This window comes from Cydia strobilella, chromosome 6, assembly GCF_947568885.1.
Source record: "Cydia strobilella chromosome 6, ilCydStro3.1, whole genome shotgun sequence".
Taxonomy (NCBI): Eukaryota; Metazoa; Arthropoda; class Insecta; order Lepidoptera; family Tortricidae; genus Cydia; species Cydia strobilella.
Window position 1 is genome coordinate 12,498,006 of NC_086046.1, and position 27,544 is coordinate 12,525,549.

A 27,544-nucleotide genomic window follows, 5' to 3' on the forward strand; every position below is an offset into this window, starting at 1 on the left:
GTTTCATTATAACTATAACTTATAATGTTGATTGTTTTATTACTTTTATTTTAAAAATGGGTAAGTCAGGTTGAATATTCATGGAACCTTTGATAGATGGATGAGTCAGCTTGAATATTCATGGGTAGATTCAAGGGAGATTTATTTATTTATTTATTGCACAAAAGAAAACTTAATGTACAAAAGGTATTATAATCCTCGTCGGTAGGTACCTATAAGGAACACCTAACAAACAAATACCTAATGGGGCCTAATGCTGTTGTCATAAACGGAATCTCTATAAGATTCAAACAAAGTGCATGACTGCTATTTGCAAGACAAAAAATAATGGTAGGTGTGTGTGTGCTATTGATAAAATTACACATACTTCCACTTCCAAAATGTAGGTTTATTCATGAAATCTAATCTCACTTATATGTTTTCATACAGAGAAAGGAGATTACTCAAAGGCCCGTCAAAAATAGTAGATTATAAACCGAGGGGATAAAGCACTGTTTTATGTCACGGGCGCGATATTGTATCCTGAGTAAATGAGGGACTCCAGATTAAACTCCCGAGCGTAGCGAGGGTGTTACGAGTTAATTCCTGAGCGAAGCGAGGGAAATAAAACAGAGTCCTGAGTGCAGCGAGGGATTCCAGATCGCCCAAGATGAAAACAGCTTTATCCCAAAAGAGAATACTCTACTTTTCTCACCTTTTGCGAGACAATAAAAAGCAAGGCTACTTACTAGAAACAACGTTTTATTAAAACTTAAAGTACCATATTTAAAAAAAACGTACAAATTATAATTTTTCAACGTCAACCTCCTGCTAATACTGCAGCCATACTGCAGCGTTTTGCAACACTCGCGGTTTTTGTTTTATTCTCTTTGTTTTGCGTATATGACTTGTAGTGGCCAGTTCGATTCCCAAATAAGTTCTAATTTCGCCGGGTTGTACTAAACCTCATTATAACACGCCGGGTCATAATATGGTACTGAATCTTATTATAACCCGCTGGTTAATAATGAGATTTGATTCGTATGAAAAATTGTTAGGTGAGAATTGCATGATATATAATTGCTGGGTAATGTCGAGCATGTGGTGTGAAAAACTACTTATGTCTTGTATGCATAAACCTGTTTGTAACAAGGCCATATACGATAACTATTAAATTTAAAAAAATTAAAACCCCCTACGCTATACGCTACCAATAAAGTTCTTTTATGTCAAAAATGCCTTACATCATTTTGAAAAAGAGCTGATACTCTACAACTGCTGATCTATTATTATGAAACATAGCTAAGAACCACCGCAAGAAAACCGCATTGAAATCTGCCCCTCCTTTGGAGAGCTACGATGCCACAGACAGACATACAGGCATTGGCGTCAAACATAACACCCCTCTTTTTGCGTCGGGTGTTAAAAATATATTTGATTGATTGATTGATTCGGTCTGAAAATTAAAGTACCTAACGGATGATAACACTACATATTACTTATTCTGTGCTAAAACGGTAGCGATTTGATAGAAACTGTATTTATATTAACTTTTTAATTTTTACGAGTATGTATAGTACAGTAAGTACGATAAAAGGACATATCTATACAGTCTCGCTAATCCGGTGAGCGTAATCCGGACGGTTTCGACGCACGCGGGCGCACTGCCTTTTTAATAGTTTCGAAATTTTAAAATTTCTTCCCCGACTAATACCCCGGCCATATCCGGCATATGGAGATGGTGGGGAAAGCTCTTGAGTAGCGGACGTATCTTTCCTAGGGGGTAACTGCACAAAAGATCCCTATGGGTCGAAGTGTATCCGCAAGGTCCCCCGAAATTATAAGATAAGATAAATACCCCGGCCACATATTCGACGAGTGGCATGGGAAGTAAGCAGAGACTAGTGTGGCCCCGCTACTCGACATCGGCCGCCATACTGCCCTGCATATACTTCCATCACTAACACTCGTCGAGTATATTAGTCAGCCCAGTCAAGGGCGATAGATCGGACCCATCGAATTACAGGCCTATCGCTATTACCTCCCTTCTCTCTAAGGTCATGAAGCGTATAATTAACGCAAAGCTCCTGAGATACCTAGAAGAACACGATCTGATCAGCGACCGCCAGTATGGTTTTCGACACGGTCGCTCGACTGGTGATCTTCTAGTGTATCTCACACACCGCTGGGCTTCGGTCATTGAGAGTCAAGGTGAGGCATTGGCAGTTAGCCTAGATATAGCGAAGGCGTTCGATCGGGTCTGGCATCGGGGTCTCCTGTCGAAGTTACCATCTTATGGATTGCCGGAGGAACTATGCAAATGGATCGCTAGCTTTTTGTCCGGCAGACGCATACGAGCCGTAGTAGACGGAAGCTGCTCCGATAGCATGGACATTAACGCTGGCGTTCCGCAAGGTTCTGTGCTATCCCCAACGCTGTTTTTGCTGCACATCAATGACATGTTGTCTATCGACGACATTCATTGCTATGCAGACGACAGTACTGGGGATGCCTATTACACAGGCCGTGCCAACATCCCTCGTTCCGTGGTACTGAAGAGTCGTGAAAAAGCTTGTCTCGGATAGCACTCTATCCAGAGTTTCGGTGTGGGGCCGAGACAATTTAGTACGATTCAAAAAACCCCATTTACTGTGGTCCCTCAGTTCAAAGGCACAGCCCTTACCATGTCGGGGAGTATTAGGATCCTCGGTGTCGACATCTCCAGTGACGTCCAACTCCGTAGCCAACTGGAAGGGAAGGCTGCACTGGCATCCAAAAAACTTGGTGTGCTCAATAAAGCGAGGCGATACTTTACTCCGGGGCAAAGACTGCTGCTATATAAATCGCAAGTCAGACCCCATATGGAGTACTGCTGTCACCTTTGGGCAGGGGCACCTGGATGCCAGCTTGGACCCTTCGACTCGGTCCAAAGGCGCGTTGTACGAATTGTCGACGATCCCAAACTCACAAGCGGTATTGAACCTTTAAGTCTAAGGAGAGACTTTGCCTCCGTGTGTGTGTTCTACCGCCTGTACAATGGGTTGTGCTCTGAAGAATTGTTTGACATGATGCCAACGGCCGCTTTCTATCACCGCACCGCTCGCCATCGGCATCATCCTCACACCCTAGCACCTAAATGGTCGCGTACTGTGCGGTTTAAGAGGAATTTCCTCCCGCGTACGCTTCGGCTGTGGAATCTCCCTGCCGAGGTTTTCCCGAGGGGCTACAGTATGGGGTTCTTCAAAAAAGGAGTGTACAGGTTTTTAAAGGGTCGGCAACGCGCATGTAATATCTCTGGTGTTACAGGCGTCCATAGGCTACGGTGACTGCTTACCATCAGGCGGGCCGTATGCTTGTTTGCCACCGTCGTGGTATTTAAAAAAAACACTATAACTGCTTTTGCATGCCAAAAAACTCTGGATTCAGAGGCCGTGAGTTCAAGTCTCACCCAAGACAGTAATTTATTCCACTTTTAAATTGGGTCTAACTGATGTTATAGGTAGTAATTCAATAATAGGCGGGCATAAAGATAAGTAATTTCAAATGAATTTTTAACAGTTTGAGAGGTAAGGGAAACATAAAAGTTTCTTAATCAAAAATTTTAAAGCATATTTTAAACTTATACATTACATACCGACTTTCCACGTTGCTCCAAAATATAGAGGGGGATATTTTCATTTAACTTAGTCGCACGAATATTTTGCTTAGGTACTGCAGGACGTGCTCCGAAGTCTCAAGTATGTCGGAGTCGAATGTCGATCGGGATGTATAATCGTATATATGGCACAATGGGAGATCGCACATAATAATGTCGTTGGTATTCGCTGCGAGGAAGAATGCGCGTTCCGGACGGCGACGGCCCGGCGTGTCGGCCTGTCGTCGGCGCCGCACTTTACTCCATTTATTATTAATATGAGAGTATAATTTAATATTTTCAGACACGAATCAAATAAATCTTAAATTAATCTAGTATTTTAATTACCTACATATTTATCACTACAACACCTTATAAAACAAAGCGGCGGGGCCGCGTCTTTCTGATTGTGTGTATGTATGTTCGCGACAAACTCAAAAACTACTGAACGGATTTCAATGCGGTTTTTACTTATCGATAGAGTAGGTAATTCTTTAGGTAGGTTTAGGTGTATAATTTGGTAAGGTTTTGTGTAAAGTTGAAATATGACGATGTTATTAGTTAATGATGTCGGAAAATATCACGTTATCTAGGAGCTTTAAACGGAAACGCTGCCTAATCCGTTTGAGATATAACAACACAATGTATGGTGGAGTTGTCTCTCTTTTATTGATCTACAAAAAAGTCCACGACGGTATATGTTTATTTTTAAATATGACTTACTAAGTTATACCCATTATTAACTTCTAAATGAAAAAAAAGATCACATATAATGTCGTATTTACAAAGCTATTTACACGGATACCTGCAGTATTAATCATTATCAAACTGAATACGTTTTTTACATTGAGCATTTCATACAGATTATAATGGCCCTGTACATCATACAATTTAATTGAATATCTTAAGTTAAGAGTTATTAGTTTACATTTATAATATCTACAAGAGATAAGAAGTGACTTTGTGAAATTCAACCCCTAGGGGGTTAAAAAGGGGATGAAAGTTTGTATGGGGTTCAAGTTTTATTTTAAGCTGGCAATTTGAAACTTCGTAAAAGCATATATTATTAAAATACAAGTAAACTGATTTCAGCGTTATTTAAAATTCATCTCCTAAGGTGGTGAAAAAGGGGTTGAAAGTTTGTATGGAAGTCAACAATTTTTTTGAGTGCGGGACTTGAATCTTTGTATAAAGGCATATCCCACCTATGGGACGGTTCTGCCAAATATCAGCTGGCGGCCCTGGACTCAATAGAGCGCCGGGCTCATAGACTCTTAGGCGATGACCCATCTGTCAAGTCAAGGATACAGAGCCTTGAGCATCGCCGTCGAGTCGCTTGCCTATCGGTGTTCTATCGGATACATTTCGGGGAGTGCGCACAGGAACTACACGACCTGATCCCACCTTCCCCTTTCCATCATCGGACATCCAGGCGCGGGGAGCGAAAAGTTCGTGGTCCACATTCCATTCGTTCGGACGAAACGTTTTGCCTCCTCCTTTTTAGTACGGACGGCTAAGGAATGGAATGCGCTCCCGCCATCTGTATTCCCTGATCAATATGACCTCGGTCTCTTTAAAACAAGAGTGAATAGGCTGTTACTGAACTGGTGAGCTCCATCCTAGGCCCTGTCTTCACTTTCCATCAGGTGTGACTAGGGCCAATCGCCGATCAGTTTATAATAAATAAAATAAAAAATATTATTAAAATACAAGAAAACTAATTTTAGCGTTTTGAAAAATTCATCCCCTAAAGTGGTTAAAAAAGGGGTTGAAAGTTAGTAGGGGTCCTTATTTTATTTTAAGCTAGGTACTATAAACTTTGTACAAAGGTATTTAATTAAAGGAGAAGAAAACTAATTTCAGAATTTTTGAAAATTCATCCCCCAAGGTGGTAAAAAGGGGTTGAAATCTTCTATGCTCAGAATGTAGAATATAATATAACCACCAACATACAAATCCACGCGTACGAAGTCGCGGGCAACAGCTAGTAAATTATATGGACACTAGCTGTTGCCCGCGACTTCGTACGCGTGGATTTGTATGTTGGTGGTTATATATTCTATATGAGCATAATATAGAACATTATGCAGCAAAAAATATGAAAATTCAAAAATTCAAAATGTTTATTCTGTAAATAGGCTTAAGCTAGCTCTTTTACATGTCAACTTATAACTATATATACATAATTATTCTATTTTAACATAAATGCATCCTTATCTTCTACGAATTCCTTAACCGTATAATAAGCTTTTTGTAAAAGCTGTCGTTTTACAATTGACTTGAATTTATTTATTGACAATTTCGTTAAATTAGATGGTAACTTATTATAAAAGCGCACACTGTTCCCCATAAATGACATATTATTTACTCTATTTAAACGGAATTTCGGAATGGCCAATTTATTTTTATTTCTAGTGTTAAAATTGTGTATGTCACTATTCAATTTATACATGTCGATATTTTTTCTTACATACATTATATTTTCGTAAATATATTTACAAGCAACAGTGAGAATATTGATTTCTTTAAATTTATCTTTAAGAGACATTCGCGTTCCTAAATTATATATGTTACGAACAGCACGCTTCTGTAAAACAAAAATTGAATTAATGTCAGCGGCTTTGCCCCACAATAAAATGCCGTAAGACATGACGCTGTGGAAATATCCAAAATACACCAGCCGTGCTGTCTCAACATCTGCAAGTTGACGGATTCTTTTAACTGCGTATGCTGCTGAACTTAGTCTACCGGCCAGTGTAGAAATGTGCGTACCCCACTGTAATTTTGAATCTAAGGTTAGGCCTAGAAAAACAGCTTTATGATCAAAATCTAAAATTTCGTCTTTTAAAACAACCTGAGCGTCACTCGCATGCTGTACATTAGGCAAAGAGAATCTTACACAATTAGTAGTAAACCAATGAACTACAGAGGACAATACATCATTTATTTCATTTAAATCACTCTGTTTCCTTTTTACTTTAAAAATAATAGATGTATCATCAGCAAAGAGAACCAACTTATGCTTCTCATTAACTATATAAGGCAAATCGTTTATATAGACGAGAAACAAGAATGGGCCAAGAATAGATCCTTGGGGGACGCCCATTGAAGTAATAGACCCCGAGGATTTAGTTTTATTTATTTCCACTTTCTGAATTCTATTTATAAGATAGGACCAGATGAGATCAAGAGCCTTATACTTTACGCCGTAGTGGTTTAGCTTGCTAATAAGAGTGTCATGAGTAGGGACGGTTAATCATTTGTTAATAATTATACAACGCATGAAATTTGTCTTTCACAAACTACGAAGTTTCAAGACCCTAACTAAAAAAAATGTTCCCGATATAATCCCTCTCGACCCTCTTAAAAGATTTATAAGTCCACTATTTAAAAAAAAAATCGCTCCCGAAACTATTAATTAATACAAACTTTTCAAACGGTGTAAATAATCAGTTTTCGTCTATTTTAATATAATGCCCTTTTTACCAAGTTTCAAGTTCCTAGCTTAAAAGAAAATTTGTACCACATATAAACTTACATCCCCTTTTTAACCCCTTTAGAGGTTGATTTTTTAAGAACGTTGAAATAACTTTTTTGGAATCTTATACAATGCCTTTCTAAGAATATCAAAGCATTTGTAATAGATTCACTTTCAACCCCTTTTTAACCCTTTTAGGGGATGAATATTTAAAAACGCTTAAATTACTTTTCTTGTATTCTAATAACATGCCTTTATGCAAAGATTCAAGTCGCGCACTTAAAAAATGTTTGACCTCCATACAAACTTTCTACCCCTTTTTCACCACCAGGGATGAATTTTCAAAAACGCTGAAATTAGATTTCTTCTCTTTTAATGAAATACCTTTTTACGAAGTTTCAAACCCTTAGCTTAAAATATAATTTGGACCCTATACAAACTTTCTACCCTTTTTTAACCCTTTTAAGGAATGTATTTTTTAAAACGCTGAAATTACTGTTTTGTATTTGTATTCTAATAATATGCCTTTATACAAAGATTCAAGTCCCACACTCACAAAAATATTTGATTTCCATACAAACTTTCAGCCCCTTTTTCACCACCTTGGGGGATGAACTTTTAAAAACGCTGAAATGAGTTTTCTGGTTTTTTTATTTTATTAATAAACATTTATATTATAAAATTTGAACCCCAAGACAAACTTTCATCCCCTTTTTAACCCCTAAGGGGTTGAATTTCCAAAAATGTCAATATTACTTTTTTTGTAATCGGCTATTATGCCTTTCTAGGAAGTTTCAAAGTATTAGTAATGGATTCAAACTTTCAACCCTTTTTTAACCCATTTAGGGGTGAATTTTTAAAAACGCTGAAATCACTTTTCTTGTATTTTAATAATATGCCTTTATACGAAGTTTCAAGTCCCGCACTCAAAAAAAATTATGATCTCCATACAAACTTTCAACCCCTTTTTCACCACCTTAGGGGATGAATTTTGAAAAACCCCTTCTTAGTGGATACTAACGTCATAAAAGCTACCCATTGTGAAAAATTCAGCTCTAGGTTCAACGGTTTGGGCTGGGCGTTGATTTAAGTGAGTCAGTCAGTCAGTCAGGACTTTTACGTTTATATATATATAGATGACATCGGTGTACAGTCGAAGGCAAAAATATCAATCCACACAAATGGCTCAAAAATATATGAACACGACTTTAATGTCTAAGGTGTAAGAGCGTACACATATTTTTGAAACTTTGGGAATGTATATATATTTATGCCCTTGACTGTACCCATGCTGTTTAAAAAATACTATAGCTGCCGCACCAAAAGGGACTCAATACGCGAACGAAACGACTGGCGCCCCACCACCCTTCACACTCGCCTACAACGCGTGAAGCCGAAACTCCACTGCTGCGCACGCTACGTATGCACACCCTATACACCGTCACAACCACGTGGGACCATTGGTCAGCTACATATGCTACATGTGTCCGTATTCCCTACTGCGAGCTGCGGCGCACGCGGCCCACGCTACGCACGGAAAGCAAAAGGGCCACGTGCACGTAAACTTTCTTTTTTAGGGTTCTGTAGTACAAAGTGGGGATGAATTTTTCGCCTTAACCCTATGGTGTGTGTGTTTATGGATAGGTCTTTGAAAACGAATACGGGTCATTTTTTGATTAAGTAAATATTTTCGGAAATAATCACTCCGAAAGGAAAAGCGAACATGATCGGATAAGCGGTTTTTGAGTTCTTTTTTATACCACGTCGGTGGCAAACAAGCATACAGCCCGCCCGATGGTAAGCAGTCACCGTAGCCTATGTTTTTTTTAATACCACGTCGGTGGCTAAAAAGCACACGGCCCGCCTACAAAGCGCACGATTCTCATATCTCTCGCTCTCTCACCATATACGGCAGTCGTCTGTAGCGCGGACAGCGTGGGTCGCAGTGGGGCTTCGTCGGTCACGCGTACTAGCGTGTACGTGGGGGGCGCTTCGGAACAGAGGGTCTAACGCAATTAAGGATTAATTAGAGTGACAGAGAAAGATGCCCGCAATTTGCGAACTTCGGTGTTCGTGGTAGGACCTCAGGCCACGCGTGTATCAGTGAATTCATTCCGTGCGTAGCGTGTTGGTGCACTGCTGTGGATGTATATACCTACATTTTCATACGAAGCGTTTTTGTGCCCACGTGCGTAGCTCGACCGCGCGCAACTGCGCAGCAGTGGGGTTCCGGCTTGAAACGTGTTTCCCTAATAATAATAATAATAAATGAATAGAATAGACAACAGACTGTAATGATGTTAAAGTTAAAGTTTGAGGTCGCATTTTTGTTTCGTGGCTGGTAGATATGGTAAAATTAAACATTTAGGTCGCATTTGTAAAACATAGGCATATAAAATATTACGCTTAATACCCGTTCAAAGCGAGGCGGGCGGGTCGCTAGTACCTAGGTAATTGATATAGCAAAAAATGTCCTATTCATAACGCTTGTCCCACGTCTCTCCACGTGGAAAGGTGGCCGTCACAATGGTACCTACACCCATTTACAACGAGTAGTCAAATTTCGAACAAAAACTTTCATAATGGAATGACCCATAGCGAGGGTCAAGACCTTTATTCACCCGTAAATCCTCGTAAATTGCCATATTAAGCATCATTGTTGGCAGAGGCTATTAGCGCAAGACAGGGGCTATTAAGGCACAGGTGATCCGATTCCAAGACCAAGAAAGCAAATATAACACATATGTGTTTATGAGTATTTGAAGTTCTTCTGCTTTGCATGTTCCTCATTCGAAGACACTCTTATACCCCGGCGGCCACAATAAAATCCTGAGAAGGACGTACGTCATTATTTCAAACTCTTACGCCGTTTACGCGAGGATTGAAGGTAAAAAGCCCTGGACTATTGACAAAGGACGTTCTCTTTCACTAGGATTATGCACGTGTTCAGACGTCACAAAAATCGATGGCGGATATTCACAACTCTGTGGGTTTTAAATATTGCACCACCCACCCCATTCACCCGATTTAGCACCATCGGACTTCCACATGTACCCTATACTATAAAAATAACATATGAGCGGTAAGAAATTTTCACACGACGCCGAGGTTCAGGCTGAGGTGGAAGGTATTACCATGTATTTTGAAGAATTTGAAGGCTTGGAGGGAAACATCTCCAAAAATGGTGTAATAGCCTTAGAACTCAGATGTAACTAGTGCATTGAGCTCGGCAAAGACAACATAAGAGTAGGTAATAAAAAATATTTAAAAATCTTTGAATTTGTTTTTATACTTAGGCCGCGAAGTTTTCAAGCAGCCCTCGTATGTAGTACATGAAATCATCAAACATAACGTATTTTGTAAGTAGTCATTTTCGATTTATACCTACATTAATAACATTACATACATACATACACATAATCACGCCTATTTCTCGGAGGGGTAGGCAGAGACCACGGATTTCCACTTGTTACGATCCTGACATACCTCTTTCGCTTCCTTCACTTTCATAACATTCCTCATACACGCTCGCCGGTTTAGGGTGCTCTTGACCTGGCCTTTCTTCAGGATTTCCCCGATCTGATCAGAGAAAGTCCGCCGAGGTCTGCCCCTTCCAACTCCCGTTTCTACTTCTCCCTTATACACTCTCTTTGTTAGCCTTCTTTCACTCATTCTTTCCAAGTGCAAAAACTATCTCAACATACCTTTCTCAATTTTTTCACATCACCAATTCGAAATAGAGGTTTTTCTTCCCTGCTAGGAGGGATCAAAGTGGCACTTTTTTTCCCTGTTAGGAGGGATCAAAGTAACACTTTTCTGTTCTAGGACCCTATTTTTACATTTTTGTGCACATTATTTTTTTGCTTAAATAATATTTTTAAGCTTCATAAATACCTATGCTATAAAAGCAGTATGTGTCACATGGTATCAAAATTATTTCCATCTTGGGCGTAACACACTTGAATCCCTCACTACGCTCAGGATTCTACTTTAGAATCCCTCGTTACTCTCGGGATTCTATTATAGAATCCTTCGCTTCGTTTAGGATTCAATGTACGCCCTCGCCGTAAATATGTCATTTTGCTCCCTTGTGACACAATCTACTATTGTCACTACATCTTCGTTCAGTCCACACTTTTCCCTTATCACACTGTTCCAACACAATATAATATATACACGGTGTTACTTGAGCCACTGAAAACCTGAGACACCCCAACAGTTTTTTTATTTATTTTGAACTCATCTTGATTATTTATTATTTAATTCGATAGAAGAAATATTAGTTGTTTAGTTTTCGACTGGTAATTCTACACAAGATGCTTCGTCGTTTTAGTGACATCAAACAATTGCTAGTTACCATCGAAAACACTGTAACAGACCATTTGCATACCTTACTGCAACGAGATAAGGTTTACCAATGGCCAGTTAAGGGTGTTGCTCATTGACAAATAACGTGTCAAATGCTAGTTATTGATATTGTTGCATTACAAACATGAAAAATGGGCATGTAAAAATAATAAAAAAATTACCCCCATTAAAACATAGCGCGATCGATTCTCCTATCGATTCTGAACAAACTGTTTTTAGGTTTTCAGTGGGTCAAGAAACACCGTGTATATATATATATATATATATATATATTATGTTAATTAATGTTATTATGTTAATAATATTAATTAACATAATATACATACATACTTACATTCATTCAACGCTTAAGAACTTTAAGCAGTAATGCTATAAAATAATAGGTACAGGCAAACTTCAGAGCTAATTTCGACGAACGGTCTGGCCTAGTGGCCCTGACCCTGCTCCTGTCCCTGCCTGTGAAGCCGATGGTCCTGGGTTCGAATCAGCAGGGTAAGGGCCTTTATTTGAGTGATGAACACAAATACGTATGTATTTATCTATGAGGCTAGGTTGATCTGTGTAAGATGTCCCGTAATATTTATTTATTTTATTATTAATTTAGCTTTAAGGCCCAGTAGGTTCGTGTTCTTCTCTCACTCTCACTGAGCGAAAGCTTGAGCGAGATGGATGTGCGACTGTGCGAGCTCGCTCGAGACCGCGGATATCATGTTTTGAATTATTATTTTTTGTGTTTTAATAACAAAAAAGTAATTGCAGAGTTCCCTCAAGCATTGTTCATTTTTAGAAATATTTTTCATATTTTTAGTTTTTGTGCAAAATTTATTATAATTTTTTTAAGTTCATTTTAGACCTAAGTTTGTGTTTTTTTTCTATAGAGCAAAAGTCAAAAACTGAGAACTCGAATCGCTGAAGCCCCAGAGCCTCAAAATTGCTAATTAAATTTTGATCTTAAAAAGCCTACTGCACCTTAAGCTCTATGTTCGTAACGCCTATTGTGTGCTTTTAACTGGAATACGGCCCTAAAGCCATTTGGAAAACATTTTCCGCCACTAAGTTATATATTCGGATGATCGACATGATCTTCGTTAGAACAATTTAGCTGCTCCCTTCCTAATCGAGTTGTGTAGGAGACGCCGCTACCCCTAGGCACAAAATACACGGAGCAATGCGTCGCCGCGGACCGTGGCGTTAAGGTACGACACGAGGAAATGCATTTACTATTTTAATAATAAAATAAAAAATCTTTATTTCAGACCAAAAGCGATCCAAATTTTGTTAGTAACATTTTAGCCTTAATATACGTTTTTTACATTCAGCATTTCATACAGATTATAATGGCCCCGTACACCATACAATTTAAATGAATATCTTAAGATATAGTTATCGTAAATTGAACATTTCGTATTTTCTATAGTATAGGCTATAGTATTTTCAAACAGCATGGGTACGCTGACAGATACAGTACTACTTGACGAGATTTTGCGTTTTAAGGTTATCTATATATATAAATGCGTGTCCTGACTGATTGATTTATCAACGCAGAGCCGAAACTACAAAAGCTAGAAAGTTGAAATTTGCATACCAGTTTACATTTATAATGTCTACAAGAGATAAGTGAAGCGCTTTTGAGAAATTCAACCCCTAAGAGGGTTAAAAAGGGGATGAAAGTTAGTATGGGGTTATAGTTTTATTTTTAGCTAGCAATTTGAAACTTGGTAAAAAGATATATTACTTATTTAAAATAAAATAAAAATAAAAAGCTTTTATTTCGGATTAATTACATCCATAGAATTTAAAATTCATCTCCTAAGATGGTGAAAAAGGGGTTGAAAGTTTGTATAGAGATCAAATATTTTTGTGAGTGCGGGACTTGAATCTTTGTATAAGGGCATATTATTAGAATAACACAAAATTAATCTCAGCGTTTTTAAAAATTCATCCCTTAAAAGGGTTAAAAAGGGGTTGAAATTTTGTATAGGGTTCAAATTTTTTTTTAAACTAGGAATTTGAAACTTCGTGAAAAGATATTTCATTAAAAGAAAAGAAAACTGATTTCAACATTTTTGAAAATTCATCCCTTAAGGTGGTGAAAAAGGTGTTGAAAGTTTGTATAGACATCAAATATTTTTGTGAGTGCGGAACTTGAATCTTTGTATAAGGGCATATTATTAGAATAACAGAAAATTAATCTCAGCGTTTTTAAAAATTCATCCCTTAAAAGGGTTAAAAAGGGGTTGAAATTTTGTATAGGGTTCAAAGCTAGGTACTTGAAACTTCGTAGAAAGATATTTAATTAAAATAGAAGAAAACTAATTACAGTATTTTTGAAAATTTATCCCCCAAGGTGGTAAAAAAGGGGTTAAAATTTGTATGGAGATTAAACATTTATTTGACCGCGGGACTTGAATCTTTGTATAAAGGCATATTATCAGAATACAAGGAAAGCAATTTTAACGTTTTTAAATATTCAATTAAAAAGGGGTTGAAATTTTGAATCCATTACAAATGCTTTAAAACTTATTAGAAAGGCAAATTGTATAAGATAACAAAAAAAGTTATTTCAACGTTCTTAAAAAATCCAACCCCTAAGGGGGTTAAAAAGGGGATGTAATTTTATATATGGTACAAGTTTTCTACTACTTCTGTCTAGTAGCATGCTGTTAGTGCTGCCTCGCACACGTCGTAGTAATGAGCCCACTCTCTTCCGTCTAATGGCTAGAAGTCGTCCGTTCGCGCCTCGGTGAACATGCCATATCAACTTATAATATCAACTTTACAGTTGATATTTTATAATATCAACTTTATTTGACGTTACTCGTAGTGCACTTGTTGAACTGTTCAGCTTGAGCCGGTGGCGTGCTCAGCTAATACCTATAGGGCCCAGGTACAGAGCGAATTATATCAAATCAATAATAAAATCTGAAGATCGAATTCAGCTCAAATTTTTGAGTTCCAAATCGGCGAATCAAGGTGTGTCTCGATTTTTTTATATACGAGGGTTGATCCGTATGCACCACCCCTGACCTCTTTGCTGTCACTTAGTTATTAAAACCTTTTTGCTGTAGGTTTATAGACATTTAGAGGTTATTAAAAAGAAAAAAACATTTTTAAATGTCGAACTATTATTGAGCTACAGCTTACTGTAATTGTTGAGTCGTGTTTTTTTTGTATGAAAATGGATTTTGTTGAGCAGAGGGCGGTAATAAAATATCTACGAAAAAAATATTTTACACCAACTCAAATCCATCAAGATATTGTGGCAACTGAAGGGGAGTGTGCAGTATCCTATTACATAGTGAAACGTTGGTGTCGAGAGTTTAAGTGCGGAAGATCAAGTTGTGAAAACCAACATGGCGGTGGACCACCTGTAACGGTCACTCCAGACGAAAACATTAATAAAGTTCACGATATGGTGTTACAAAACCGGCGAATACGTATCAGGCAAATTGTTGAAGAGACTGGCTTGTCATATCATGTAGTGCAACAGATACTTACTAAAGAATTGGGTATGAACAAGATCAGTGCAAGATGGGTGCCACGAATGTTGACCATTGATCAGAAAAGACATAGAGTATTGATTTGCCAGCGTCTGTTGGATATGTACCAAGCTAATAAAAATAATTTTCTCCATAGATACGTAATCATGGACGAGTCTTGGGTACATCACTACGATCCCGAAACTAAAATTCAAAGTAAGCAGTGGAAACACAGTGGTTCTCCGCCACCACGTAAATTTAAAGTGGCATCGTCTGCAGGAAAGGTTATGCTGTCTGTATTCTGGGATGCTCAAGGAATAATCCTGGCTGACTATTTGAAAATGGGAGAGACTATTACAGGGGCCTATTATGCAAACTTAATTCTAAAATTGCGAGAGGCTATTAAAGAGAAACGCCGGGGCAAGTTGACAAGTGGCGTACTCTTCCACCAAGACAATGCTACCGTCCATACGTCCTGTGTCGCTAAGGCTGCCATACACCAAGCAGGCTTCGAATTGGTGGAGCACCCACCGTATTTGCCTGACTTGGCCCCCAGCGACTACAGGCTATTCCCAAAATTAAAGGAATTTTTACGTGGAAATTTTTTTTTGGACAATCAAGAGGTGATATCTGTTGTGGAGGAGTGGTTTTCAGAGGTCGGACATTTTTTTTTCAGGAGGCTATTGAAATGCTGGAGCACCGATGGAATAAGTGTATTAGTGTTGAGAGAGACTATGTAGAAAAAATAAAAAATAAATCTTGAATGTAGTTTCATTGTCAGATGAATATACTATAGTTGATAATGTCATATCATATCATCCTTGCTAAACTTTAAAATTGTATAAGTAACAGCGATCTGACCATCTGTATCTGTTTTTAACTTGTGTTCACAACCAACCTTTGCTGCATTGCTAGAACTGGCGGTGGTTTATTCCCTGATCCCTATAAGACAGGTTTACCTAGTTTAGGGCTCAGGACACTATTCCTAGGCTGTCTAACAATAGAATAGAATACTCCTAAAAATGTAATTCTACTTTGTAATAAGCTGCATTTTTGATACACAAATAAATCATTTTTCATTTTCATTGTAAGAGGGTTAGGGGTGGTGCATACGGATCAACCCTCGTATGTAACCTTTAAATAAATGCTCGTGTTCTTACGGCTTAACACTCGATTGCTCACCGCTGCCACACGCTGCGGCGTGCGCCGACACATGGCTTCGAGTGTTCCGTACCGTATTCCACCGCAATTATTGAGCAAATTCACTTACGGCTTAACGCTTCCCGACCTAATAAACATACGTAAGAGTAATAACTATTCTGCTCAATTTGTAGCCAATTTGCCTGTTTTAAACGTAACTGCTTTTAATGTACCTACCTATAGTGAAATATATAACGTTTGTAAACGACATCAACAGTCATTTGCTTATGGCTATTGAATAATAATAAAAATCCTTTTTACAAACTAATTTCAGCCTTTTTGAAAATGCATCCCCTAAGGTGGTGAAAAAGGGGTTGAAAGTTTGTATGGTGATAAAACATTTTCTTGAGCGCGGGACTTGAATCTTTGTATAAAGGCATATTATTAGAATACAAGAAAAGTGATTTCAGCGCTTCTAAAAATTCATCCCCTATAAGGGTTAAAAAGGGGTTGGAAGTTTGAATCCATTACAAATGATATAAAACTTCTTAGGAAGGCATAATATTAGATTACAAAAAAGTTAATTCAACGTTTTTTAAAATTCAACCCCTAAGGGGGTTAAAAGGGGGATGAAAGTTTGCTTAGAGTTAACATTTTATTTTAAGCTAGGAACTCGGAACTTCGTAAAAGATATTTTTTAATTCATCTCCCAAAATGGGGAAATGGGGTTTGAAAGTTTGTATGGAGATCAAACATTTTTTTTTCAGTGCAGGACTTTGTATAAAGGCATATATTATAAGAATACATGAAAAATAATTTAAAAAGTATTTTATTAAAAGAAAACTTTTCAAAGTTCAAAGTGTTTTTATTTGTCAGTATATGTCAAACTGATTACAGTGGCGGTAAATAAATATTTGTAGCACTATACCCTACCTGATGGTTCTTTGTATAATTGTATAAAGGCAGGTTATTAGAATACTTACACATATAACATACATATATCGGTATATATAATATTCATATAAATACATACAATAAACATATATACACACAAACAGTTAATCATGGGAGATTTTAATACGGACCTTGTCAAAGACAACCTTAGAACTCGCAAATTGTATGCAAACGTAGAGTCAGTTGACTTAGCTGTTCTCCCACTCAGGCCCACTCACCACAATGTAGATACATCAGACTCCTGGTTAGACCTTATTATTGTCTCGTCTATTGATCTTTCGGATGCGGTCGGTCAGTTTCCGGCCCCAGGTTTTTCGCATCATGACCTTATTTACTTAAGCTACCGTGTCCGGCCTCCCAAGCCACAACGCGTCACTGTCCAAATTCGCAGCTTCGCTAAGCTAGACATTGAAGCTTTAAAACGAGACGCGAGCGCGCAGGACTGGTCGACGACCTTTTCGGCAACATCCGTTGACAAGGCTGTGGACACGTTCAACTCGACTGTATTAGAATTATTCAACACACATGCTCCCATCCGTACGGTTAAGTTAAAACGCCCACCTGCTCCGTGGATTACCCAGGTTGTCAGAATGGCTATGGCGAGACGCGATCGGGCATTTGGGAGGTACAAACGAGATCGTTGCGAAGATAAATGGAACATATTTAAAACAGCCAGGAATAAATGCAATCAGACGGTGAGAGCTGCCAAACGGAAATATATCCACGACAGTATTGCATGTTCTTCACCAGCTGAAACATGGAAATTCCTAAAATCGATCGGCATTGTTAAACCTACTTGCTCAACTCCCTCCTCTTTCTCTCTTAATGATTTAAATTTACACTTCGCTAAAACTTTGCCTTTAAATTCCGCTACCTTAACCAAAAGTTTAACCTACATTAGAGCCTTGCCCTGTCTTTCTAATATAACCTTCTCACTCAATCAAGCCACTGACGATGACATTATTAAGGTGATAAAATCGATTAGATCGAATGCTGTAGGCCATGATGAGTTGAGCAGATTAATGATCGTAAGCATCTTGGAATGCGTTCTTCCAGTTCTAACATACATAATTAACTTTTCACTCACTACCGGAGTTTTTCCTTCAGCATGGCGGAAAGCCTATGTCATACCACTTCCAAAAGTTTCGAACCCCATTACACTAAAAGACTTTCGTCCTATTTCCGTTCTTCCGTTTCTGTCAAAGATTTTAGAAGCAATCGTTCATAAGCAACTTTCGTCTCATGTTTATTCCAATCAAATTCTCTCTCCTTTTCAGTCGGGTTTTCGCCCAGGGCATAGTACTTGCACTGCTCTGCTCAAAGTACTCGAAGATGTTAGACAAGGCATGGAGCTGTCTCAGTTAACGTTGTTGGTACTAGTAGATTTCTCAAATGCATTTAATGCGGTTAACCATGACCTTTTACTAGCCTGCCTAAGTCACTTAAATATGTCATCGTCGGCGGTTCAGTGGTTTTCCTCTTATCTTCAAGATCGCCGTCAATCAGTTCGTGCTGACCGAACCTTCTCTGACTGGTGTGATCTTTCTGCTGGAGTTCCACAGGGTGGCATTCTCTCGCCTCTTCTTTTTTCAATTTTTATCAATATGGTCACCCCTAACATTGGCTGCTCCTACCATCTATATGCTGACGATCTGCAGCTTTATACACAAGCAAACGTTAAGGACATGGATCATGCAGTCTCTATCATGAATAGCAATTTAAGCCATCTTTCTGCATGGTCACGTTCTTTTGGGATCGTAGTTAACCCAACCAAATGTCAAGCGATCGTACTTGGGAGCCCACGCATGCTGGCGTTGATGGATTTACATAGTGTAGCACCTATCAGGTTTGAGGATGTCGTGATACCGCTATCACCTAAAGTGAAAAATCTGGGTCTGATTATAGACAGTGGCCTTACGTGGGAACCCCAGGTGTCTGATGTATGTCGCAGAGTGACGTACACGCTGAGATCGCTTTACAGGTACAAAAACTTTTTGCCAATTAGCACAAAGATCCTTCTCGTTCAAGCTCTTGTACTTCCCACTATCGATTATGCTGATGTGTGCTACTCTAATCTAGTTCAAATTTCACTTAACAAACTGGACAGACTGCTCAACAACTGTATTAGGTTTATATTTTGTCTTCGGAAGTACGACCACGTATCAGCTTATCGTAAGCAGCTTAATTGGCTTCCTATTCGTGAGCGAAGATCTTTGAGACTGTTAGGTACACTTTACTCTCTTCTATTTGATCCCAATACACCAGAATATCTCAGATCCAAATTTAAATTTGTTACTGCTCGCCCTGGTGGTGTTCTCCGTCCCTCCCGTAGCCTTAAGCTTTCCATTCCCCCTCATCGCACTGGTTTCCTGACCAACTCCTATACTGTTCAGGCGACACGCCTGTGGAACGACCTTCCACTCAATATCAGAAAAGCTCAAAGTAAATTCACGTTCAAGCGTATGCTGCGCAAGCATTTGTCTGAAAGATGTAAGTAATGTTTCACAGTAGGTACATGTATAAGTATGTATGTAGATATGTATGTAAGTGTATCATACAAAGTATATGTTTAAGTTTATGATTTAAATATAATAGGTATACTATAATTAGTATTTAATTTGTAAATAGTAGGTAGTGATATCGTTTAATTATTTTCAAATACAGTACAAAGCCTGCACCAACAAACGTCTCTTTTTGGCCCAGTGGTTGACTGGTAGAGAATGCCTTAAGGCATTAAGTCCACCATTTGTACTTATTTTATGTGCAATAAAGTATAAATAAAATAAATAAATATACAAATACATAAGATATCAGATGAAACTTACAAAACAAAAACACTAATAAGAATTCATCATTCTGCCAGCAAAGTACTCACCTAAGGATTTTTTAAATGCAAATATATTCGGAAACTGTCTAATTTTAACAGGGAGACTTCCAAAGGCGAGCTGCCTGAATAGAGAAAGAATTGGACATGAAACCTGTTCGGTGAGATGTTATGGACAAAGAAAGGTACGTATTATTATGAATGAAAGTATCAAAAATATCCGATTGAAAAGAACTACCAATGAATAATAAAATGAAGCGCAGCATAAAACGCCGCAGAATATTATAGGTATACGAGTAGGTAGGTACTGAGACTACTGAGTGAGAAACTTATAGCAGAGTTCGGACAAATTATTGCAAAAATAAATATGGTATGGAACAGGATAAAAAAAAATAACAATTTTGAACTGCAGTTTTGAGTATAATCTGAAAAATTTTATTCAAAAATACTGTACATAATACGAGTTTAATAAATCTTGTCCTATTTTGAGATATAAATGATTTTTGAAGGTTTTGCGATGATTTGTCCGACCTCTGCTTATTAGGTATTTAATTTTAACAATCCACCTTTTAGGATTTTGAATAATTCTTATAATAAAATAAGGATTCATTTGTAGGTACGTAAACAATCAAATGCCCTAAACAATTAAACAGCTACCTATTTGTAAAGCAATTAGAACGTTACCAAGACTAAAAACGCAATATAAAAAGTATAATAAGTCTTTACAAATTGTCTACTTAACTTATGAATAAAATTCGTAAAGTTTCGATAGTGTAATCATAAATTCACCATATTTCGAAAATATTCGTAGAATAGGGTTCGACAGATCTCTAATAAAAGACTCGTCTCCGCGGAAAAGATAATAGCCTTGTTGAAATCTAATTTCTCGTAACCATAACCGAGCACTCGAGACCGATGAGCCATCAGCCACAGGCGCCGCTCACATCGTTCCTTAATTGAGCTTCTTGGGAGCCAGCTGAAAAACTTCCGTCTCAAGACGCGGCGATATCCAATCCCTCTAAATATTTATAGATTCGCGGTGCTTTAGTTAAACGTACCATAGTTCCCGGTTGAGTAATGTTAGCGTAATTTTATTGACTTTAAATAAAAGGAGGTTCTCAATTCGTCTATATATATCTCTGGTTTAGGGTTCCGTACCCAAAGGGTAAAAACGATACCCTATTGCTATTACTAAAACTCCGCTGTCCGTCCGTCCGTCAGTCCGTCCGTCTGTCACCAGGCTGTGATAGCTAGACAGTTGAATTTTTTTAATGCAAGGTATGTACCTACTTATTTCGCCGATTTCTAAAAAGACCGCTAGCCCGATTTGGAAAATTTATAGGTATACCTACACTATATACTTACTTCTTATTCAAATTTGGGAATGCCCATTAAGCTCCCTCCACACTCGTGTGCGAATCTCTCTCTTCTCACTCGTGAAAGTCGTGAACAATATAGTCTACAGATCCACTGAGCGAAATAAGTGATATATATATATCACCGCGAGCGAAAGATATGAATCAATCTTTTCAACTCAGTGAAGCGTTTTGCGCATCTCTAATGCCCATTGTCATTTTCTATAACAGATTCGGGTATTTTCTATAACATGTGCTCTTTAATAGCACCATTTACTAACTTGAAACTCTGCTAAAGAAGACGATTAAATGGCATTAAAGTTTTGTAAATCTGATTCTTTTTCTGATTGATATAATTATTATTTTTTTGTAAATTATGCAACTCTTCAATTTACAAGTAAAACATTATAATTCGATATAACAACGTAGGTAATAGGTACTACGTATCTCTAATTTAAACTTTGCATTTAAGTAGGTACCTAAGTAATTATACAATTAATTTGGAATGTTAATGTTAGATTTTCTTACTTCAATTACCACTTTTCTTTTTTTAATATTTCGTTTGTATTTTTTTACATTTCTAAAATCTATACTATAGGTACAAATTCACAGTTTTTTTTCTATACCTACTATACAAGTGTACCTATTCTAAGAAAGCACTTTAAGTACTTAAGTTCATTACGAGTCTTCATTGTCCCTATCTTGCACAAGAGCATAAGGACCTTCGTTGCACTCTGGGCCGTCACAGGAGAAGTTGTCGAATTCACAATAATCGCCCATTACCATCTGGAAAAAATCATTCAGATTATTATTGTGGTGGTCATTTTCTCAGATAAATATTCACAACTCACGCTTTTGCATTTCTAAATTAATCCTATTGTAAACTTGGTCAACATTGCCAAAATGTCACATATTATCTACATGCTTGAAAAAACCACTGTTTTGTCAAGCAAGGCTGAAGAAGCAGGAGCGACTCCTAGTTACGGGCGGTGGACTTAGGTGGAGAAATAACGCAGGAGTTTCCAAATTTTAACTTTTAATGAGTAGAAACTACATCGTAGATAAATATTATATGTACGTATGCGTTGCTGGCTAGATGAAGAGTGGGGCGCGGGCCGCGCCCGCGCATCTGTTGCTGTCGCTGTGTGAGTATGTGTGTCTCATTCATGGCACACATACTCGAGGCGTTAACATATTGCCCCCCCAGGAACGAAGCTGTTATCCTTCTATTGGCAGTGAGCATAGACGATTGAAGACGTGCCGTACAGTTCCAGTCATGGTGAGTACAGCACATAGGCCATTCGGGAGACTCCATCAGTGCCGGGATAAAGTTGTCCTCCATCTTCGGGACATTTGTGACCTTTTTAAAGCTCTGAAATGTATTCATTGTAAATTCGATTCCAGAAATGGTCCTTTAGTCGTTGGATTCGCATGCAATGTGACAAGGTACCGATAGCCGCAGATTCAGGGGCCTGGGGAGATGGGAGCAATGTGTCTGTTCGTCTGATCAAAATATGCAACGGAGTGAGGACTAAAAGATCCGAAGGGTCTGAAGATAAAGGAGTGAGGGGTCTTACGTTCAAACTTGCCTCGGTCATATTTAGAAACAGTATTCAGTTCCTCATAAGTTAAATTAATACAAGAAATAATTCGCTTTAAATGATGTTTTACTACTGCACTCTCAAGAAAACCGTTAAAATGGCAACCCGTTATAAGTAGGTAAAAAGTGGGAATTTATTTATATTCTTTATGCATCTAAACTTAATTATTTGATTTGAGGTTTGTTTAAGAAATCGAGATAATTCAGTGCAGGCTCACACACACAACGACCATTATCAGAGTAAATGTGTGCATGGTTTTATCTGCGGGCTGTGAATGTTTCACTGGTCAGATCAGTCACAAGTTCGATGTGAATAGCTTGTACGGCCATGCAAATGGAAAAAACATATATAAGTAAGCTTTGATTAATTAGCTACTTCTACCCTTTTGGTTCAATATCTTTACTGGATTTAGTTGTTCCTGTAGTTTGATTTGAGTGTGGTTGATTCAGTCGATTGTCATGTGAAACGATCGCGTGATTGCAATGGACTGCATTTAATTGATAAGTTGTTTGTGAACCGCCGCCAACCAACCATCCCAACTTGGTCTTGCATAATACCGGCATATCTTCACCTTCACCCAATGAAATAATCTCTGCACCCACTGCAATATGCCAGAAAGTACGAGCTCCGAGAAGCACATCAACGTCGGACGGGGTATTAAATGTAGGGTCAGCTAACGTAATATTAGGAGGAATATTTACCAATGCTTCATTAATGCGAACTAAAGGTACTTGTCGACGTGTAACGCGCGAAACGACAAAACATTCTAGATGTGCTTCATATGGTTCCGAACGGGAAAATATAGTGATCTTGCATTTTTTTGTGAGGCGAGAAGTTTGCTCTTCCAACCCATCAACTGAGGACGAGGTGGAGACAGTTGGTAAGTTTAGTTTTTGACTTAATTTTGTACTTATAAAGCATGATGTGCTACCGTTATCCAGTAACGCACGAACTGTATGCTTTTGTCCACTTTGATCTGTGACATCGATCAATGCTGTACACAAAAGCGCACAGTTATTTTCAATTGCTGATAAGGCAATGTGGTTCTGTGTATCATCATTGTCGTCACTTTCTCTCTCGCTATGATATTCGTCTGTCTCGGGAGAGCCGACCTCGAGCGACTCTGGCGGCGCGGTACAGAGGGCGATATTGCTGTGCGGCGCGGGTGAAGCTGACGACGATGCATCATGAGAATGTAGTAAGCTATTTAATGGTTTGTTACACAACCGACACGGACCAATCCTGCATGCGTTTGCGCTATGCCCTTGACGTAAGCAATTTAAGCATAATTTTAATGACTTAGCCTTTTGCAATCTAACATCAAATGAAAACGATTTAAATTTGAGACAACGATACAGCGCATGGTTATTTTTACATAGTGGACACACGAATTGTCGTTCTGATGATGATGGTGGGGATTGAGAGGTAACAATTAGAGATTTATGACGAGTATGTGTGCTGTCACTATGTCGACGCTTGTTATTGGCATCCTCCATTGTTTCCAATAAATCAGCACGACCTTTGGCAAACTCTAAAAATATTGCCAGTGTGGGCAATGCCGTTAAAGTGCTACGGTGTTCCTCCCACTCGCGCGTAGTGACAGCGTCGAGTTTTTGTGACATTATATATATTATAAGTATGTCCCAGTGTTCAGTGGGCAGTTTAAGAGTTTTTAAAGCCCTTAAGTTCCTATTAACAGTATCAATAAGATTACGCAACGCCTTAGGATTCTCTTTGTCTATCTGTTCAAAGTTAAATATAGCCTGCAAGTGATTACTGACCAGAAGTCTCGAGTTATTGAATCGTTCGCAAAGTAAATCCCATGCGACGTCATAATTTTCAGCCGAGAAGTCCAGCGATCGTACAATCAAAGCAGCGCTCTCTTTTAACGCAGCGCGTAAGTAGTGAAATTTGTTTATTTTAGGTATCGATTCGTCTAAGTGGATCAGTGAGCTAAAAGTGTCATGAAATTCCAGCCAGTCTTGATATTGTCCCGAAAAGGTAGGTAAATGTATTGTAGGGAGCTTAATATTTGGCCTTCCTTGATGCACACAAGAACCTGAGACTGACCTGGACTCCAGCGCGGGACCCGTCGTGTTCCCGTTCCTCGCCAATACATCTCGAGCGAGCGCGACTGCACCGAAGTACCTCGACTCAAAAGTTTCACGCTCAGCATACTGCTCGTCTGGAATTTCACAGGAATTTTCTATGTCAGATTGCACAGAATCATAATCGGAATAAATCTCTTCAATTTTTGTCAAGCGAATATTTAATTCACTGATCTGCAGTCTGTTTAAGTTAGGACAGCCGTTAAGAGGATTTAAAAAGGTTAAGAATTGAGTAACTTTCGTTTTAAATGTAGCTCGCTGCTTAGTTAATGTTTTGATATCCGGTTCGAAGGACCAAATGAAGAAGCAGGAGCGACTCCTAGTTACGGGCGGTGGACTTAGGTGGAGAAATAACGCAGGAGTTTCCAAATTTTAACTTTTAATGAGTAGAAACTACATCGTAGATAAATATTATATGTACGTATGCGTTGCTGGCTAGATGAAGAGTGGGGCGCGGGCCGCGCCCGCGCATCTGTTGCTGTCGCTGTGTGAGTATGTGTGTCTCATTCATGGCACACATACTCGAGGCGTTAACAAAGGCAGTTTAGGTAAGTACTCAATGCCTGAATGTTGAGGAAGTTTACTTTGCCTAAATACGTAATAAACAATAAATAGTAAAGTGGAACCTTGGTGGAATTTTCATAGGTGTCGCAGACGCACCGGCCGCACACGCACGCGCCGCGGCCGCTGCACGGCGGCGTTGTGTTTTCGTCCGCTCCTTCTGGGAGGCAGTTCGGTTCTTGGGCTACATCTGTTTCCTGCTTGCAACTACAAATTGCGTTTTCTTGCAGACTGACTGTGAACAAACTTGTGGGTAAAATTATATACCTATTAATATTACCCAATGATGGGTCTGGTGCTGTTGCCCAGTGCTAAAGATATGAAAGAAATAAATCTCTGGCTTTGATACAAACCCAAACCAAAACTACGGTAGGAACATTTTTTGTTCAAATTGTTGACCAACCTTAAGTTCCAACAGTAAGCAGTTTAAAACTCTAGGCTAGATTGTGAAGTATCGTCAGCTGCAGATAATTTGAACCCCTATCTTTGTATTGTATGCAGGGGGGTTGGGTTTCTCTACCACACCCCTAGGTGTATATGGATTCCCTACCTAATACCAACTAATACATAACTAAGTCGGTTTGCGGTTATGGCTAAGTATATCCAAGACCATAAGCTTTTAAAATTCTATTCTAGTTAATAAAATAAAACTTTAGGAAGACTTCATTGACATTATAATTATATTAAGCACTCGTTTATCAAGCCGAAAATTTCACCTGATGTCACTAAGATCTTCTATAAAATAATAATATTGAAGTCACTACATAGCTACCTACATCCGTAATCCGTATATTCATTTGTCTCGCTGCATTTTTCAGGCTCTAACTCCTTTGAGAAACACTCTTCCTCTTTTTGGCACCAGGAGCATTGTACCAAGCGTAAACAATTTACACACGATTTTTTAATCTTACACACTTCTCTTTCTTCGATTCCTGTGATGGTTCTGTCACTACTATCAGCACTTTCTACTATGCATAGACACGCGAACAACGCGGTAGTAGTAAAAATGTGCATCGTTGAAACGAATTAGATCTGTACTTTAATTAGTAAGTTAACTTATGGTCTCTAACACAGCTTGATAACTGCTTGCTTACTTGCTTAGCCGTGACTTGTTCCTTGTAATGTAACGATATCGCAATGATAACCTTTTATTCTTATTGCGCAAATAAATCTGTGCCACAGCGTACGAGGGCGTGAACGAAAACAAAGTACATAATTAAATGTACTTGATGTGTTGATGCGCAAGTTGCGGAAAGATTTTAAAAAGTTGGAAAAGTTGTCGGAAATTTTCTGAAATGTTTTATAATAAAGGAAGTACCTACCCATTTCGGAGATGGAGAGATATATTTTTTTTTTTTTTATATTTATCCAAAAACTCTTAAAATACTATTTAACATTGAAAACAGCGAGCGAAAACCGCGTACGGTTTATCTGCCGCCATTGTCGCTCGTTAAACATTCCGGTTTGGTAGCTACGAGTATTTAATAGTACATTGATACAAGTGTGCTAAGTTGGTCATTACACACGAGGCGATATTGTGCGCGCGAGCTGTAAGCGAGTGCGCAATAAGAAAGCCGATGTGTGTAATGACCAATTCACACGCGTTTCATACGACGTTTTTCAACACACTTGCGAAAAAAAAAAGAAACTTTCATATTAATCAAATTTTAATAGTTAAAACAGTTAATATTGTGTGTTTCATCTCTCATATTCGTACTGCCGGCCGGCCCTCGCTCGCCCCGGCCGCGGGCGGCGCGGCGGGCCGCGCACCGCGCAGGCGGTCGGGCGCGCCGGTGCCCGCCAGTCCGACCAATTAAAGAAGGCTCCCTTTCCATGCTTATTATTAGCAATCAGTTAGCTTCTTAACTCAGTCGGATAATATAATAAAAAAGCACGAGTGGAATAATACACTGAAAGAGCACGCGTGTTTAATATGTAGGATTATGAGCCAAAAATCGGTGGAATAAAAACGTCGTTTTGAGCAAGTGTGTTGAAAATAATAATACGTATATAATAGTTATTTGTTTTACAAGAGGGCAAAGTTGTCGTTTAACCGCTCGTGC

The 27,544-nt window shown here is 38.6% G+C and overlaps 1 protein-coding gene across 2 annotated transcripts; it reads right to left on the bottom strand.

Moving 5' to 3' along the window:
• Positions 1–20,906: 20,906 nt before the first annotated feature.
• On the bottom strand, positions 20,907–26,592 carry LOC134742145 (integrin beta-1-like). 2 transcript variants are annotated; one of them, XM_063675112.1, is made up of 3 exons: positions 26,258–26,592; positions 25,547–25,716; positions 20,907–21,997 (listed from the first exon to the last, which is right to left on the bottom strand). In XM_063675112.1, the coding sequence occupies exons 1-3, from the start codon at positions 26,493–26,495 to the stop codon at positions 21,890–21,892; spliced, it is 516 nt and encodes a 171-aa protein (XP_063531182.1). In that variant the 5' UTR covers positions 26,496–26,592; the 3' UTR covers positions 20,907–21,889. The 2 variants fall into 2 exon arrangements, with proteins under 2 accessions (XP_063531182.1, XP_063531183.1); XM_063675113.1 differs by having other exon boundaries at positions 26,254–26,427.
• Positions 26,593–27,544: the final 952 nt, after the last annotated feature.

Bases quoted from the DNA above. Each gene is read 5' to 3' on its own strand.
- LOC134742145 (XM_063675112.1), bottom strand. From the start codon at position 26,495: ATGCACATTTTTACTACTACCGCGTTGTTCGCGTGTCTATGCATAGTA. The intron at 25,717-26,257 runs GTAGGTAGCTAT...GTTTGTTCACAG, and splicing joins TGAATATACGGATTACGGAT to TCAGTCTGCAAGAAAACGCA. The intron at 21,998-25,546 runs GTTCCACTTTAC...GATTTTTTCCAG, and splicing joins CCTATGAAAATTCCACCAAG to ATGGTAATGGGCGATTATTG.